General features: G+C 35.7%; 1 protein-coding gene across 2 annotated transcripts in view; it reads left to right on the plus strand.

Moving 5' to 3' along the window:
- Positions 1–14,195, plus strand: part of rims4 (regulating synaptic membrane exocytosis 4) — a gene marked incomplete at both ends in the record, with an annotated part of 31,620 nt that extends 17,425 nt beyond the window's left edge. Inside the window, 5 exons of one of the 2 annotated variants that reach the window (XM_081380237.1) lie at positions 1,387–1,525; positions 11,154–11,266; positions 11,993–12,094; positions 12,483–12,622; positions 13,977–14,195. In XM_081380237.1, the coding sequence (XP_081236363.1) occupies positions 1,387–1,525; positions 11,154–11,266; positions 11,993–12,094; positions 12,483–12,622; positions 13,977–14,195 (713 nt within the window). The remainder of the gene's footprint in view (positions 1–1,386; positions 1,526–11,153; positions 11,267–11,992; positions 12,095–12,482; positions 12,623–13,976) is intronic. The other variant, XM_081380236.1, reaches the window with a different exon arrangement.
- Between the last annotated feature and the right edge of the window lie 3,799 nt (positions 14,196–17,994).

The raw sequence follows: 17,994 nt of genomic DNA on the forward strand, positions 1-17,994 counted from the left end.
CCATACCACTCATAAATGGGTTAGTCTACGGAAGTAAAATGGGTCATGTTTTATGTTGATGTATATGGGGAACAGGGAAAAAAAACATTATGAAATGACATCCAGCTTTGAAATTACTCTGAAAATAATTCTCTGAATAGAAATATATTCATGAGGTCATGGGCTAGTAAAGCGATCAGTCTGCGGCTGATCCCCTTCACCTTTACTAGGAAAAGGTCAGGCTTTGTGAATCTGTCCTCTAAGCTATCTGAGTTCAATAAGGCACCACTACACACTTGCATTATACAAGAAGATTATATTTTCTAAAGGATTTATTTTTATTACAACCAGTGCACTACCTGGCAGCAATGTTATCACAACATTTCATTCGCTATGATATGGAGAGGATTTGATATAACTTGCTTTTTCCAAGGCCTTGCTGCTCAGACAGAAATAGCCTACAAGAATCAGAGATATTTCACAATCATTTGTGGTGCTTGCTAAGGAAAAAAAGCATAACCATACATATTAGAGCATTTTACACGCGACCTCATTCCTAAATGACAATGATTCGAAACCTTTGACAAATCCGATCACAGAGAACATTCAGATCTGAGTTGGCGCTGCCGCTGTCCAGAGAGCAGTTATCGTGTTTAGCCATGAACACCAAACAGTTTTCGGCCACACGGTATTGTTATTTCTGTTGCAAATATTCATATTATCACAGACGTACTGGGATAAAAGTTTATAGTTCGTATATAAATACTGATTTCTACGGAAGCGATCAAAATATAGTAAATCAACTTTTGTAAGAAACTTGACGTTTAAATAAAGACTGTTTTAATTACATTGTTACACCAGTAGGTGGCGACAAGTGACTGCTAAAAATGTATTTGTCACTGAATCATTCATTCAAGGGATTCATTCAATAACACCAATAAATCCAGTAATGAAACAAGTGAGTCTTTATGAGTGAGTCGTTTAATCATTCATTCAAAATGATTTTTTTTAAATAGTACTTAAATAAAATTAATTAAATGTGTTGTTTAAATGAACTGCAGCAATTTACATTTTGTCAGAACCTCTGAATCTGAATCGTAGGAGAATCGTGATTTCTATTTTGAACAAACAAACTTCAATTCTCAAATTATCCAGAATCATAAAGAACTGTTTGTCCTACATACATGAATGATACCTTAAATCATGCAGGTTGATGAAGAGAGGTGTGATGAAATTCACAATTTTTACCTACTGGAACAGGCATAAAAATCCCACAAACGTACATTGAAGGAGGGATTAAAAATCAAAGAGACTTCAGCCAGTAGGCAACAAACTAAAAATATAAAGAAAAACATCTTATGAATTAAACGTTGGTTTGGTGAACTTACCTTTCTTTCCTTGTTTCAGACCCCGAGGGCCGCAGGTTAAAGAGCATTCAGAGGAGTACAGAGACAGGGCTGGCTGTAGAGATGCCCAGTCGGACGGTCCGGCAGGCGAGCCACGAGTCCATCGAGGACAGCATGAACAGCTACGGCTCAGAGGGAAAGTGAGTATTAGAAATCAATGTACATTTATAGTCCCATCAGTAAGGCCCGACACACAACCAACAGCACATGTATACAAACTCTTAGAATAGAAAGTTCGATGTAGAAACTTAAAGGAGAACTCCAGTCAATTTTAACATTGAGCTCATTTTTTTGTAAATTTGGAGTGCTGTCAGTACAGAGAACAATGACAAAAATCGGTGTTGTCTACTCCGTGTTATCCTCTTTTTAAAATTTGCACCCTGTTGACTTCAATGGGGCAAGTTTTAAACCTGCTTTTAGCCTCTTAACATCCTTGATGTGTCATTACAAGTGCCCAGCCATTGTGAGTGATTCCTTTAGAGTTAACACGGGTGAATCTGACTGCAGTAGATGAGCAAGATATGTATAAAAATGATGTTATTTCAGCCAGCGCACATACCTGTATTTATTTCCTGTTTTCGATCGAAGTCCATAGTAATCGATTGTCGAGTTCACGCGCATAGGTTTAGTACGTACGATCATGCGCCCGAACTCGACAATCGACTACTGTGGCCTTCAACCGAAAACAGGATGTAAATACAGGTATGAGCGCTGGCTGAAATAACATCATTTTTATTCATATCTTTCACATCTACTGCAGTCAGATTCACCGCGTTCACTCTGAAGGAATCACTTACATTTTCTGTGCACTTGTAATGACACATCAAGGATGTTAAGAGGCTAAAAGCAGGTTTAGTACTTGCCCCATTGAAGTCAACAGGGTGCAGATTTTAAAAAGAGAATAACAAGGTGTAGGCAACACCGATTTTTGTCGTTGCTCTCTGTACTGACAGCACTCCAAATTTACAAAAAAATGAGCTCAATGTTAAAATTGACCGGAGTTCTCATTTAAAGGCTTCCGTCATGCGTTTCATATGCAGAACCTTTTAGGGATTTTAGTTTTAATTCATTTTTAACTTTTCATTAAATGTTATTAATTAAGCAGCTCGTAAACTTACTAAAAACTTATGCAATCATTTGAGACATTTCTCTTTATATAGAACCTTTTTGTCATTAAGCATTCTTGAAAATCGAGTCAAGAACCCTAAGGTTTTCACTGCAGTGCCATAGAGGAACCATTTCTGGATCCCCAAAGAACCTTTCAGTGAACAGTTCTTAAAATAAATAAAAATTCTTAGTGTGAAGAACATTTTAATAACCTAAAAAAAAAAACTTTTCCCACTTTGTGCAATGGAAAGGTTCCATGGATGTTAAAGTGGAAATCAGTTTACTAAATAATTGAACTTAACTGACTGATTCCTTTCCACTTTAAAGGTTCTTCATGGAACCATCGATGCCAATAAAGAGCCTTGATTTTTAGGAGTGTACTTATGTGCGGCGTGAAACAAGCTTTCATCCACAACAAAACAGAAATGTGTTCATTTCAACTCTTATTATACTTGATTTTATGTAGCATTATCATTAATATGGTAAAAAATAACCATATCACAATGACTCACTTTTAAACTACAACAATTAATACTGAGGGTAAAAAACACTCACAAAGAAGATGCTTCCTCTCAAACTGAACAAATACAGAATCTGTTATTTTGCAACCGCATTCAGTTTGTTATCGGTTTGATTGGCTGATACATTTGATGGGATAAAATTAGGAAGGCCTTGTGGAAAAGTGCAGGTGAGATGAGTAAAGAAAAACCACAAATCTATCTCTTTACTCAGCCTTTTGTTTATATTCAGCTACAGACAAAATCTTTCTTTTTTTTTTTCAGCTAAAAAAAAAAACATGAGATACTATATGATACGTTTCTGTTTTATCAGTTTAACAAATCAAAATCAGAATCATTACATGTACTCTCTGGACCTAAATGCCCCTAGATTGGAATCACTGTTATACAGGAATCAAAAGTCTCACGTTCCCATTTTATTGATTTGGGATACACTGCATGTGTTATTGCATTACATTCCTCTAGAAACAGGGATGCTCATCCAATAACACAAGAAAAGCATTTACTATCAGGAGATTGTGCTTATATCTGCTGTATCAAGCAATAAATAAAACGAGTTTGAGGTATTCCCGTAAGTTGCATAACCAACCATATAAACCCCTTTCTCAGTAATAAACCTTTTCTCTGCTGGCTCCATTTCTGAATGAAATCCAGAATTATGTGTAGACGTACTGTAAACTCATTTCAGATCTGGACACCGTCTGGTGTGTCACATCAAAGCCACAGGTTTTGGGTTTTGCGCGATGTAGTCTTATTTTAGCTCTGTGGAGGACAATAGCTGTTTAACTTCAGTTCCAATGTGCCAGAAAGTTTGGATACATAAATGGAGAAGATATTTGCAGGTTTGGGCTAGTTCAGACAAATATGCTTTGCTAGCTAGATAAACTACAGTTTTGGCATTTTATTTCATTAAACAAACTGATTATCAACCAGCACTGCACGGTAAAGAGATTTTTCAAATAAATCAAAGATTATTAGTGTACGTTTTACAAGGAAATATATTTCATTCTTTCTACTTCAAAATTTCACATTTAATTCTATGCATTACTTGCCAATTCTTTGTAATTATCGGTAATTATAAATAATTTTGAGTGAAAATTGTTTTTACACAATTTTTTTTTTTTCAGTGTAGGGTAGACACACCAGGGCCAAAAAAGTAATACATGCATGATTGTCATTGCATTAGATAACAAAAGTGTCATTTTATTTTACTTTTCAAACAAAACATGATGATTAAGCAATAGATATTTGGTTCAAAATGAAGACTAAAAAAGTATTTGGACACTTTGTGGTTGTCAAATGCTCAAGTAGATGACATGATGTTTCAGGCACAACAATAATAAAAAAAAAAACACTCATTTATGACAAAAACTTCTGAAATGTGCTCATGTAGTTCACTTTAAAACAGTATGTTCAGTTACATAAAAATAGCAATATGTTGTGCTCAACCGACGGTCGATTTTGCATAAATTTCCCCTCAAACTCCATATCCAATACCCAGAGATCTATTAGAAATTCACAAACAGACAAAAACTCCCCACACACCTTACGTAATGCAGTTGAGCACTATTCTTGTGCAGGTCCATCATGGGAGTAAAATCCAGCCCAATTCAGCTGGATTACTGCACAGTTTATGGAGCATGGGGATTACAGTTTTGGCTGCCACTGCTGAGGATATTTTACCATATTACATTGCATCTTATGGTTCTCATGAATACATAATGGAGTAAAACATATTTGAAATAAACACGCGCTGTCAGTCTGAGGTCTGACAAACAACAGTGATGGAAAATCATTGCGCAAGGTTGATTCGATTCAATGGTATTTTTTGAGAGACTTCTGTGGATAGACTTTTCTGCAATATTTATTCAGTATCTAGTATCTATTTTATGCTGTTTCCTTTAGATGTTATTTGTAACTTGCCTTTTAGGCTAGATAAAGTTGGGCTTTTTGCTCTTAAACACATTAAATGTTATAAAACATGATATAAAAAGTTATACAACATTATGAAGAGTACATTTATAAAAACATTGACAATATTACAGTGCAATAATAAATTAATAAATCAGAGTTGTAAGGCCTCAGGGTTCTGAAAATTAGAAAGGACAAAATTGACTATTTACTACTTACTGCATTTACTTTTATTGTATTGATGTGGAAGTGGATTGATGTGGATTAATGTAAACGCTGTGGGATGCGAGAATTTTTTTTGAAGAAATTCCAACAATAAAGTGAAATTGAAAGTGAATTGAATTACAAAAATATAGTGTTCAGCTGTTATACAGATCCAAGCATAGTTTCTTGTGCTTTTGTGTTATTAAACATCTAAATTAAAGACTGATGCACTTTCTCAGTTACATTTACAAAGATCAGAATATCTTGCCTGAACTCCCACTTTGCAGTAAAGTCATCTTTTGGGGAGCATGAAGTTTGAAAGAGGTCACATGAGTGACATTTATGTAATGGACCTATCAAAATGCCCTAGAAAGCAGAAAGCGCTCTAATTATAACTCCAAAAGCAGAACTGCTCATGGTGCATGGACCAAAAATATGATCATATTAGATGTCCTGAATAAAATCATATTTGATACTGCATTTTGTCAGAAACTATCAGTGTGAATGCACAGGTGTTTTAACAATGTTGCCACAGGTTTGACAACCAAAAAGTGTCAAAATACTTAATTATGAACCGTATATATATTGTTTTATCATTTAAAAATGTTTCACTTGAAAAGTGTGTGCTAAATGCCACTTAGGTTAGATATTTCATATGCAATGACATTCATGCATTTTTAAGCGTGACTTAAAGGTACAGTAAGTGATTTCTGAAAAACGCTGTTGAATGGGGATCGGACTGAGCACCACAACACACTTGTAGCCAATCAGCAGTAGGGGGTGTGTCCACCCATGATGGAGGAGGAGAGAGCGTGAGCCAATCAGCAGTAGGGGGTGTGTCCACCCATAATGTGGGAGGAGAGAGTGAAAAAGAGGGAGGTTTGAAGAAAGACTGTAGAAAGAGAGATGCTGAGAGACATTACAAAAGAGAAAAGGTCAGAGAAATATCACTGGAAATAGAAGGGTTATGATCAGGCAAGAGCTTTAGGAATGACATTAATATTAGAAAAGCTTTCCAGTGCTGGAGAGACCCAAGCGGGTAGGCCTGAAAACAGACGCAGAGGTTGAGTTGTTTCTGCTCGGAGTAATATTGGTTTTGCTATGTTTCACAGAACCAAGATATACTGTTGTGTAATGTTAGCTGTAGTAACAGGACAGTTTTAGTGCCATTGTTTTTCTGAAGCTGCTGGCGACTAACAACCAACTCTTGCTTACATATACTCTTGTGTACTGTATGTTCATTTTTTTTGTCCTTCTTTGTCGTTCGTTCTTCGTCTTGGCTTTATTTTTCGCTAAGCATTCATTTGCTTGGCTTCAGCTATGATAAAGGGACATCCACTTTTATGCATTTTGGGGGCGGAACAATGAAGGGAGGGGTGTGTTTGTTTGGGTTGATTTCAGATATCAATATTGTTTCTCAGAAATCGCTTACTGCACTTTTAAGTGTCCAGATTCTTTTTGGGGCCACTGTATAATTAGCAAGGACTGTGATGTTGAGTTCTGCATTCTATAAACTCTCAAAATGCAGGTAAAAAGAACCAGCTAAACTGAGAGAAATAACTGTAATTGAACAGAAGATCATCTCCATTCTCCACCACATTCAAAGATAAGCTGACACCTCTACGCTCTGTTTTAGATGCATAAACATTCCCTACATACTTTTCACCTTCTTCTTGTCAGCACTAACTCTTGTACATACTCATGCATGCAAGAATGGAGCATCTGTTTAAAAAGTTTGCATGCAATGAGTGCCAGAAGAACAGCGCAGAGACAGTGATATATAAAGCAATTGAAAGCAGTGCGCTGAGACGCCATGATTAACACATAACACAGACAAATGTTTATTCGAGTGACATCAAGAATGCGGCGTGTAATATGTGGAGCGGTGATAGGTGTATTTGTCACTCTCCGAAGCGTTTGTAGTAATGTATGTGTGTTTACTGATGGCTGCTGCTGACGCCAGTGCACACAGGGACCAGTGAGTAATAATGACTCTCCTTTTGCAAGATAGAATGATGAAATGTCACATGAGAGAGAGGAGAGGGGGAAAGGAATAGTTTGTCCAAAAATGAACATTCTGTCATCATTTACTCACCATCATGTTATCCCAAACCTGTATGAATGTCTTTCTTCTGTAAAACAAAAAATATGTTTTGAAGAATCTTCATGCAGCCTATTCCACACATTTCTGTCAATATTTTTGTTTCTAAAAAGAATGAAACACCACAAAAAAAGTAGCCATGTGCTTTATTCCAAGCCTTCCAAGTTGTTTTTAAAATCAGTTCACTTGGCTGCCATCGTTCTGCCATTTCCAGTACAAGTACAGATCCTTTCTACTTGAATGGGAAAATCAAAGCTTACGTCAAGCTTGTTTAAATAACACATTTTAAATCAGCAATAAAATATGACAACAATCGCATCATATATTTGCTTCTTTAGCTTTTTTAGCTTAGTTGTTTTTGAGGCTATGATGCACTTAAACACTTTTGGTCTGTTATCATATGGCTTCAACACTGCATAAATACTAGTTTTTTATTTATACATTTTTGTCTTGTCCAGAAACTTTTTCTTTATTAGATCAAAAATACAGTAAAAACAGTAATACTGTGAAATATTATTAAAATTTGAAATAATATACATTTTTCAGGGTTCTTTGATAAATAGAGTTCAAACATTATAACAGATTTTTCTGTCATTTTTTTTTTTACAATTGAACACGTCCTTACAGAATAAAAGTAAAGTAAATTTCTTAAAAATAAAATCTTACTGACCCCAAAACTTTGGAATGACAGTGCAAATCAACCAATATTTAAAACACGCTAAATTGACTTGAGACGCAGCATTGCGTAAAATCTTAAGTCTTCTTGAAAAAGTGTTGCTTCTCAAGTTAAATTATTGTTCATATTTTAATTGGAAAATTAGACTAATAAGTACTTATTTTGAATTTAATATGAAATATTATTATAGTGAAAATAAGTAGTTTGAAATACTGATTCTCCAATGGTTGGTGTGGTTATAGCCTGGTTAAAACCAGACCATTCTCAGTAGTAACTGAGTTATGGTCTGGCAAAGCTCCTTTAATAACTCATTTCCAAAGGGGCGTCACCAACGGACGTCGCTCAAACGCCTCTGGGCGCAATTGGATGGACCTAAAACTCCTAAAACCAATCAGAGATCGTCATGTGTAAAGCCATATGCTGCTTCCCAATTCGCCTATGTTACACTTTATTTTTTTACAGTCTATGGTTACACTACGCCATATGTACTCTTTTTGTGAATAAAATGTATTTACTTTTGAATGTGTAGCAAAAAAGTAGGCAACTTTGGGACATACTACTTCGTCATCTTTATCGGGCGGATCTGTCGCGTGCATCCCGTCATGTAAACTGCCCTGTCAATCATCTTGTCACAGTTAAAATCCTCTATTAAATCTAATTTAATTTCCTACCGTTTCGGAGAGAAATGTAGTTGCACGTTCATCTGCCAGTGGGTCTTTCATGGAGACTGTCCTCATGTGTTTGCAATTTGAATATAATAATGCATTTAAAAGTTGGTGTGCTTCACCAACGGACGTCGGAGTGGACGTCGCTCAAATGCCTCTGGATAGGCTAGACCTAAAACCAATCAGAGCGATCGTCATGTGTAAAGCCCGCCTCAACGTTTCTGATTGGTGCCTTGATTTCTCGGCATGGGGAAATGGACTTGAATGAGCTCTTTGCCAGACTTACTTGCAGAGCAAATCTAAATTTGCCAGAAGTTGTCTGGGTTTTCCCAGGCTAGTGGTTATATGAAGATTCTGAAGATTCTTCAAAAATTCTCAGTGTGTGTTCCAAAAGGTTCTGGTACAACATCAGGGGGAGTAAATGATGACTATTCCTTAAAGAACAGAGAGACAAGCAGATAGAAACACCAGACGAGAGGCTAAATGATGAACTAGATATTGACATGGGACAAAGAGACAGGATAGAGTGAAAAATGAGCAAGAGAACGAAGAGCGGATGAAAATGGGGTCTCTTGGGATGACCAGTCTGAGTACTAGGCATTAGATTGTCTGTGCCCTCCCAAAAGCATTTTAAAAATAGACCTGTGCGGACATGGCAAGCAAAAGAGACAGAGCGCCGGAGAGAATCGAGGTCAAACCGCAGAAAGAAAATTAATTATGAATCCGTCCACATTAGTGTGGAGGATTATTGAGAACAAACACTGAGCAATGGGAATGGAGAAAGGAGGGAGAGACGGGTTTGAAAGGAGGCTTGAAGGAGAATGTGATATAAGACCACCAAGGACAGCTTTTAAAAATGCATATCATTTTCTTTTTTTAATTGATATAAATACAGATGAAATGTGTGTAATTTCTTGCAGAACTACAAAAATAATGACTATATTCAAATAAGTTTCCTGAACATTGTTGCTGTGTCGGACAGTTTCAATAAAAAGAAAAGTGTTTTAATAGTGCCACAGTATTTTCAGGAGAATTAATCTACAAATGGTTCGGTTTTTGTCACAACAACAACAACCACCACATCAAATCTGCCCTATTTCAACTTCTATGTGGTATTACATCTTCACACAGAATGTAAAAACACCTGATGTCAGCAGAGATGTACAGAGCAGGGTGGTTACGTTGGGCTCAAATAAGCACACCTTTCTCCTCTTTGGCCCAAGTGACCTTTTTTTCTTGCAGAAGGAAAACACTTTTTTCACCACCATCTGTTTCAAAATGGATCTCTTGTTACAAAAATTGGACCTAATTAATCTCATCCATGCACAAGCGGCTACCTTCTGTTTGCTGAAAAAACATGAAAAAGCTACGATAAGCAAATATGAGCTTCTTCACTTGTGTAGATAGCTGAAATTAAGTCAATTTTAACTAAGGAGCAAAAAAGAAAATAAGAGGCTTGCCAAAGGAGAAACATTTTATAAATGAGACAAGCAGGCACATGGCCATTTCTTTGACAGTATATTAATAATTAATAATATTATTGTAGTATGTAAGTATATATACTTTACTTTGTGTGTGTATATATATATATACACACTTGTAACTTTTACTATATATACCATTTTATCATATATATATATATATATATATATATATATGTAGTATAATAGTATAGTATAATATATAAAAAAGTATATACAGTTTATACATACTTGTATATGTAAGATTAGTTTATTCAATCATAAAATACATCAAGTACACATTAGTCTTGTACTGTACCTTTGTATTTTTGCTTTAAAATTTATACAGTTTATTCGTATTGGAGCTTGTTTTTTCTTCTAACGCTTAGAATTATTTATGGAAGAATTTTTGGGGGTAAAAGTAATCAGAAAAACATTTCCGGAAACCAAGGCTGATGAAAAAGTGTCCAGTCACTGTCGTGCTATTAGATGAAGGCCAGGCCTCCTATTTCAAGGGGTCACGAGGGTGAATATGACATGGAGCATCGGGCTCATCTCCTACAAACACACATATACTGTTAGTAATGAATTTTTTTTGGCCACATACATCTCAAATAGGAGCAGGAAAGCAGTGTGATTATATGTGTCTGTGTTGGCTTTGCTCCAGTGGAGCACTCTCACTATCACTGTCAGGCTTAAAGGCTGTCTATCTTCATTACATAAAAGAGAAGTACCTTCCGTCCACCGATCCCGTCCCATCACAGAGCCATGCCATTATCGGTCCAGCCATCACAGAATAAAGCAAAACTCTTAATGTCTGTCATACATGTTCGGCTAATGTGAAGATTTCATTAGCATCTTCAAAGCAACACAGATAAATTTGATCAATTCTGAAAGCCAGATATTTTTTACTTTAAAGAGAGTGCAAGCTGAATATAAACTGAATAAATTGCACTGAAAAATGTCTGCACTGAGCTTCTTAACATTATTTTATAACAGCAGTATATATATTCTATCCAGCAAAATATGTGGCCGACAAAACACAGCACTCATTAAATTGGTTAAACCTTTAAATAAAATGAATGCAAATGTTCACAGTAACACTGCCCTGTTTTCTTCCCTTTAGTCTGAACTACAGTGGAATGTGTTTGGCATCAGATGCTCAGTTTAGTGACTTTCTGGATGGGATGGGACCAGCTCAGTTTGTGGGGAGACAGACACTGGCTACAACTTCATTAGGTGAGTGCATTTATACGTCAGACAATTGATGCTACCTCACTTCACTACTACAGGTACATTGAAAATGTGCCCTTTTCTTTCATGCAAAAATTGACAAATGCTCAAGTGGCTGGTAATTGTCAGAGCTTCTTGTCAAAAGGTTGTTTGTTAAAATATTCAATTAAATACTTGGAATTTAGGATGGATAAAAATAAATATTCTTTTCCATCTTGATGCTTCTAAGAAATTATAATGAAAAAATAATTCAATAAACCTCTGACAAAAACGGTTTATTAAAGAAGCTAAATCTGAAATTGAAATAGAATGTAATATCGATTGTGCAGGATGTAATTACAAGAAATGGCCACTGAAAGCTAACCAATGCTTATTTCGTTTTCAAATGTGATGTAAAATGATAGAAATCAATTATGATTACCGATTTTATAGGAGTAGTGTAAATAATAAGAAAACGTGTTCTTTGTGTGGGTGCTGAGCATCTGTGTTACTATACTGTAGCAGCCATTTAGCCAAAATGCTGTATTGACCGATTCCAGCATCCAAGACTGGAACTATCAGTTTAAAATCAATAAATAAGATTGCAAAAGTTTTTTTTTTAATTGTCAGTAAAATATTTAAATTGCTAAGATCAACACAACGCTATTGAAAAAGGAAGAAATAAAGTAACTTTACCTGTATTCCCCCACGTATCACTTGACACTGTTTAATGTGTGTATTGATGTTTTGCAGGAGATGTAGAGATCGGACTGATGGAGAGGAACGGGCAGCTGGAGGTGGAGATCATTCAGGCTCGAGGACTCATCATGAAGCCTGGATCTAAGGGCCCTCCAGGTGATTCTTCATCAGACAGAACCTGACGTACTGAGAGATGAGTCTGGAAGAACCGTTAGATTCATTTAGTCAGAGGACAAACTGACTGAAAATGTTTATAGATTGGTTCTCAAATACACAAATTTCTCTTCAATCTGTGATTGTTCTCTTCTTATTTGAGCATTCATTATCCAGAAGAGAGAGAGAGAGAGAGTGTGTTTGTGTGTGTGTGTGTGTGTGTGTGTGTGTGTGTGTGTGTGTGTGTGTGTGTGTGTGCTGAAAAAAGAAGGGAAATTGAAAAGTCTAAATTGGTTTCTCTTCAGGGTTTTCAAAGTGATTTTCAGTGTCTTCCAGATTTCAAAGATGCAGTTTGAACTATCATATTTTTTGTTTCCTCCCTTCTTTTCAGCGGCCTACATAAAAGTGTATCTTCTGGAAAATGGCATCTGCATTGCCAAAAAGAAGACAAAGTCTGTTCGGAAATCGCTAGATCCCCTTTACAATCAAGTCCTTGTTTTTTCAGAGAGTCCGCAGGGAAAGGTTGTACAGGTAAACAAGATTTCTACCTTTTCTTAAGGTTGCTTGTGCAAAAATGACCACAATCATACTATGCTCCGTCATAGGGTTTTTTACAAAAGTAATATTTAGGGTTAGGGGATGTTCAAATCTCAAACTCTTAGTATGAACAATAGAAGTAGTGTTACTTACCTTATAGAACTGCAACATTGAACCAGCAAACTAACCCTAGAATACTTGAATTTCTTAATGCATTGAACATAAGGGTGTCAAGCACTATTTAAATGACGAAGAATGAAGCAATTATAGGCTCTAATTTACAGCAAAGTTTACCTACGTCTTTTCCAATTTGGTGTAATTTCTCTACAGGTGACGTTGACATCAGTAAATGATCATTTCTTATTCATTCTCTCCATCACTTGTGAAGAGAACTGGCAAAGAAAAAGCAACATAGTGAATGCTTTATTTTTAGCAGTGGAGAAGGAATAGGGAGAAAAATTTCATATCTCTTCTAATTATACATTTTTCCAAGGACAACATTTATGAAATCCTGTCACAGCAGACACTAAAGGTTAGAACGGACTGCAGGATGTTCAGGCACATCGTGCGGCGGGAAAAACATAATTTGCATGTGTTTGTTCACTGATGTATGGCGTCCTCCGTTATTATGTAATGAATCTAAGAGAACTTTCAGATTGACGTAGGCCACTTGCTTCCCTTTTTTGAGATTATTCTTTAAAAATGTTCACACATTCATTATCATATTTGGGAATTCAGTTATTCAGTTTTGTGCTATTGAAGATGAATGAATCACACAAAACCTATTAAAAACATTCCTGCATTATATTACACCACAAAAATCTAAAGAAAGAACTAAGAAATCTTGTTTTGCTTAAAGAAAATGTAGCCTAGTTTAAAGAACTTTTGCGATGTGACATTATTTTCATGACAATAAAGCAATTTTCATTAAAAAAAAATCTCAATGCTTCTAAAATATGCTTTATTTTCTTTATGCAAAATATAATTTCTTTTAATTTTAGGGGATCTGGACATGTATTTCTGGACATAAGATTAATGAAACTAACATTTTGAATAATTCAAAATTGAGAATTTATGAAAATATATTATACATTTCAAATTGTGAGATTAAATCAGATTAACGGAACAAACAAAAAATCCATTCAAAATTGAGAATTATGAATTTTTGAGGATTACATACATTTCAAATTCAAATTAATCCCAGATTAATGAAAAAAAAAAAAAACGAGAATTATGAAATGATATATTATATTTAAATATAATAATTAAATATTGTATTTATAAATGTTAAATTAACAATATTATAGTAAATATTATGTTGCTTAATACTTCCATCTCTCATGAACAGGTCATTGTTTGGGGAAACTACGGCCGGATGGATCGTAAATGCTTCATGGGCGTGGCACGCATCCTATTGGAGGAGCTGGATTTGACAAACATGGTGATTGGCTGGTACAAGCTTTTCCCCACCTCTTCTATGGTGGATCCCACTATGGCGCCGCTGATCCGACACTCCTCACAGCTCTCTCTGGAGAGCACCGTGGGCCCGTGCTGTGAACGCTCCTAAGACCAACAACTCAACTAGATTTATTTTTCTCTGGAAGGGCTCTCACAGCCCCTGCCCTAAAAGTGCCGGTTGTGCATGACTGCGGCACTGGAACCCTCTGGAATGTTCTAGAATTTCTTCAGAACTAATAGCCTTTCTGGAATATTCCAGAATCCAAAACAGAGGAAATGCTCTTTTTTCAGCCTCTGAGAAAAAGTCTTCAGGACGGTCACAGAATGCAGAGCAAACGTCTGGGCTTTATTTTAGCTTTCAACACATTAGCTTGTGATGGTCCGTATGTCTTTCAGAGGAAACGTCCTCAATTTTGAATTGATTTCCAGAAAACAGGCCAATGTTTGTGGGTGCTGCAATGGATTGATTCCTATTAGATGAAACGGATGGGTTTGTGCAATATGACATCCAATAGAAAGAAGAATGTATCGGTAAAAAAGTGCGGGTTTGCATTCATTATCTTGCGTAATTAACAATACAGGAATAGATACATGTCTTAAAAAGATCCAATATGTGTAGTTTGAAAAGAGTCGTTTTTTGCTTCATGATTTGGTTTGCACACGGATCTTTTTCTGTTCGTGTCTCTTCTGTTTCGTCTTTCTCATTACTGAACAGTGCCAATGTTACCAGCAAGTGGCTTTATTTGTGGTTATCTGTGTCTATATTCAGTGACTAGATGCTTTGTGAATCAATAATCTAGGCAGACACAAATTTAAAAAGACAGATGCTAATTGTCCACAATATTTTCCCGAGGTAACAGTGACATATTTGATGTCGCTGTACATTTTTCCACTTTAGGCCTAATAGTGTGGGGGTGCAAGACACTTAAGTAACATAGGATTATAGAGTGCTTATGGAATAAATGTCAGTAAATCATATACTTACAGTTAAAACTGCAGTAGCGGCCAAGAGGTTTTTAATGGCTGATATCTAGAGAGCAGGGTGATAGAAAGCAGACATGATATGGACATATATAATACAATTGTATAATAACAAATGACATGTACACAAAATGACAAATATTTGAAAAAGAAAATTTACAACAAAGTTGTGATTTTTAAAACTGACACCATGAAACTGAATGACCACTTCTGTAAATCGGCCAATCGGACAAAAAATTTGCCAAATTTCTGTCAAATGAATCGGTCTGGGGCGCGTTTCCCGTACAACGACGTAACAGTCACGACTGTTTCCCGAAACCGTATTGTCGCAAATTTGGTATCTGAGGACTAATTCTCATCTTTCTTTTGCTTTATTTCCAGCTTCAATCATAGGCTTGTTCTTACGTACTAGGGCATGTACGCACATGCACACTCTTCAAAAACTGTGCTTTAAAACTCTTGACAAACTAAAAGACGTAAATGACATTTGTATGTATTCTAAATAAAATATACAGATTGTACCGAATGTCAGAATACTTATTTTGCTCAAGACAAGGATTTAAGTCACATCATGTTCGTTGGAACGATGGTTTCGGGAAACACCGACTATGCTGATAACAACGAAACTTGCAACCATAGTTGGCTAACAATGCTTTCGGGAAACGCACCCCTGGTTGATCGATGTTTAACAGTCTGTCACAAATTATAAAAAGATCATTTCTTTTTGCACTTTGTAATCTTTAATGTCTTTCTTACAAGCAATCGCTAGTTTGGCATAAGCCATTTTCTTCTTTATATTATTATATTATTTGTGACTTCAGGATGCAGAATCTTTAGTAGCAATGATAAGGTTGTAGCATTAGATAGTAGCATTCGCATGAAAGGCATCTTAGTTTGCCACGATCTAATGAGATTTTGCATGGAATTGGATTATAGAGCGTTTTCGCTGGCAGTCGAGCAAACATGTAGCAGCGAATGATCAAACAAATACTGTTACACCGCACAGAGAAATACTGTGTGACATCTTTATTAATAAATAATACTGATACAATTTCCTTTCATATGTCCTGAAATGATGAAAAGCAAAACATTTATAGGCATACATACTAGCACAGAAAACTAAAGGGAAGAAAACAGCATTCTGCATAGAGAAGAATTTTTATGTCCAGCATAAAAATAGGACTTTTTGTGAAGAAAATACACGATTTACCACTAGACAAAAGGATTTTTTAAAAAGATTTATTCCTCTCTGAGAATCTCGGGAGTGATTATTTAAATTACCGCTGAAAAACATACCTCAAACACCCTCAACATAATCATGTTGTTAAGGCCATATAAAAGCACTGCCACATTCTTTTTGAAGAATTAAATGTTCATCGTCTTAAAAAGCAAATAAATTTTTGCTCACTTTGTTCGTTACAGGGAGTAAAGCCAGATTTTCTCTGCATTACATTAGAAACTTCTGCATCCATGTAGCAATATAGAAAATGCTCAATTTTAGACGAAGCGCTGAACGTCTGAGATCCTCAAGAATTTAGTGCCAAAAAATGTGCATTTCAAAGATGTGTTGATGATGGGCTGAAAGAAATGAATGAGAAATGAACGCTTAAAAATTTAGCAATGTAGTGATTAGCACTATATTACAGGTACACTATGTAACTTTTGGGCCTCTAGTGGTTAAAAAACAAAACTGAATGCATTTTGTGGAAGAACATTGTTTTGGTTGTGCTTCGGCTCTGCGTGACTGTGCGGATGAATATGGTTATCCTACTGTTCATTAGACGTTCACTACTAGGCGTAAAAGAGATATAACCAGTTTAGATGGAAAGGATCTCAAGCTGACTAGCTGAAGACAGTAGCTTTACCCATTAATTATTTACGCTACTTCCTTAAAAAATTTATTCCAGCAAAGCACTACAACAACCATAATGAAATGAGCCTTCACTATAGATGATGCTTTACAACGAACTCTGTTAGAGAGCTACATATGATATTTTATCTGTTCAATAAAATACCTTACTCACCTGTTGAGTAATAAACATGCCATCTCTGACAAGCCAAGCCAGTGTTGATTCTGGTTTTATCACGAGCTCTGTCGCGTTCTCTTTTTGCCAGCAGACTCTCCTCTGTTCAGCGTTTGTTTAAAACGGGTGATTCCCTGGAGGTTCGAGATTTAGCTGCTCCGTGTAAACCTTCTTCTTCTGTTGTTTAAATGGCGGTTAGCAAATTTCTATGGAAGCTTGTTTCCGCCACAGAATAAAACATTTTAAAAGATAATTGTGACTTTTTATCTCACAATTGCGAGTTTACATCTCGCAATTCTGACTTTATTTCTCAGAATTGCGAGATATAAAGTCAGAATTGCGTGAAATAAAGTCACAGTTGCGTGTTATAAAGTCAGAATTGCGAGATATAAAGTCAGAATTGCGTGAAATAAAGTCGCAATTGCGTGTTATAAAGTCAGAATTGCAAGATATAAAGTCAGAATTGCGTGAAATAAAGTCGCAATCGCGTCTTATAAAGTCAGAATTTTATGATATGAAGTCGCAATTGCGTGTTATAAAGTCAGAATTGTGAGATATAAACTATTCTGAGGTTAAAAAAAAATAGTCCGTCTTTTTTTCCTTAGAATTGGAGTTTATATCTCACAATTGTGAGTTTATATCTCACAATTCTGAGAAAAGATGTCAGAATTGCAAGATATAAACTCGCAATTGCGAGAGAAAAAAGTCAGAATTCTGACTTTATAACACGCAATTGCGAATTTATTTCACACAATTCTGACTTTATATCTCGCAATTCTGACTTTATATCTCAGAATTCTGACTTTATATCTCGCAATTCTGACTTTATAACACAATTGCGACTTTATTTCACGCAATTCTGACTTTATATCTCGCAATTCTGACTTTATATCTCAGAATTCT

The sequence above is a fragment of the Scardinius erythrophthalmus genome (genome assembly GCF_964197995.2).
Source record: "Scardinius erythrophthalmus genome assembly, chromosome: 12".
Lineage (NCBI taxonomy): Eukaryota > Metazoa > Chordata > Actinopteri > Cypriniformes > Leuciscidae > Scardinius > Scardinius erythrophthalmus.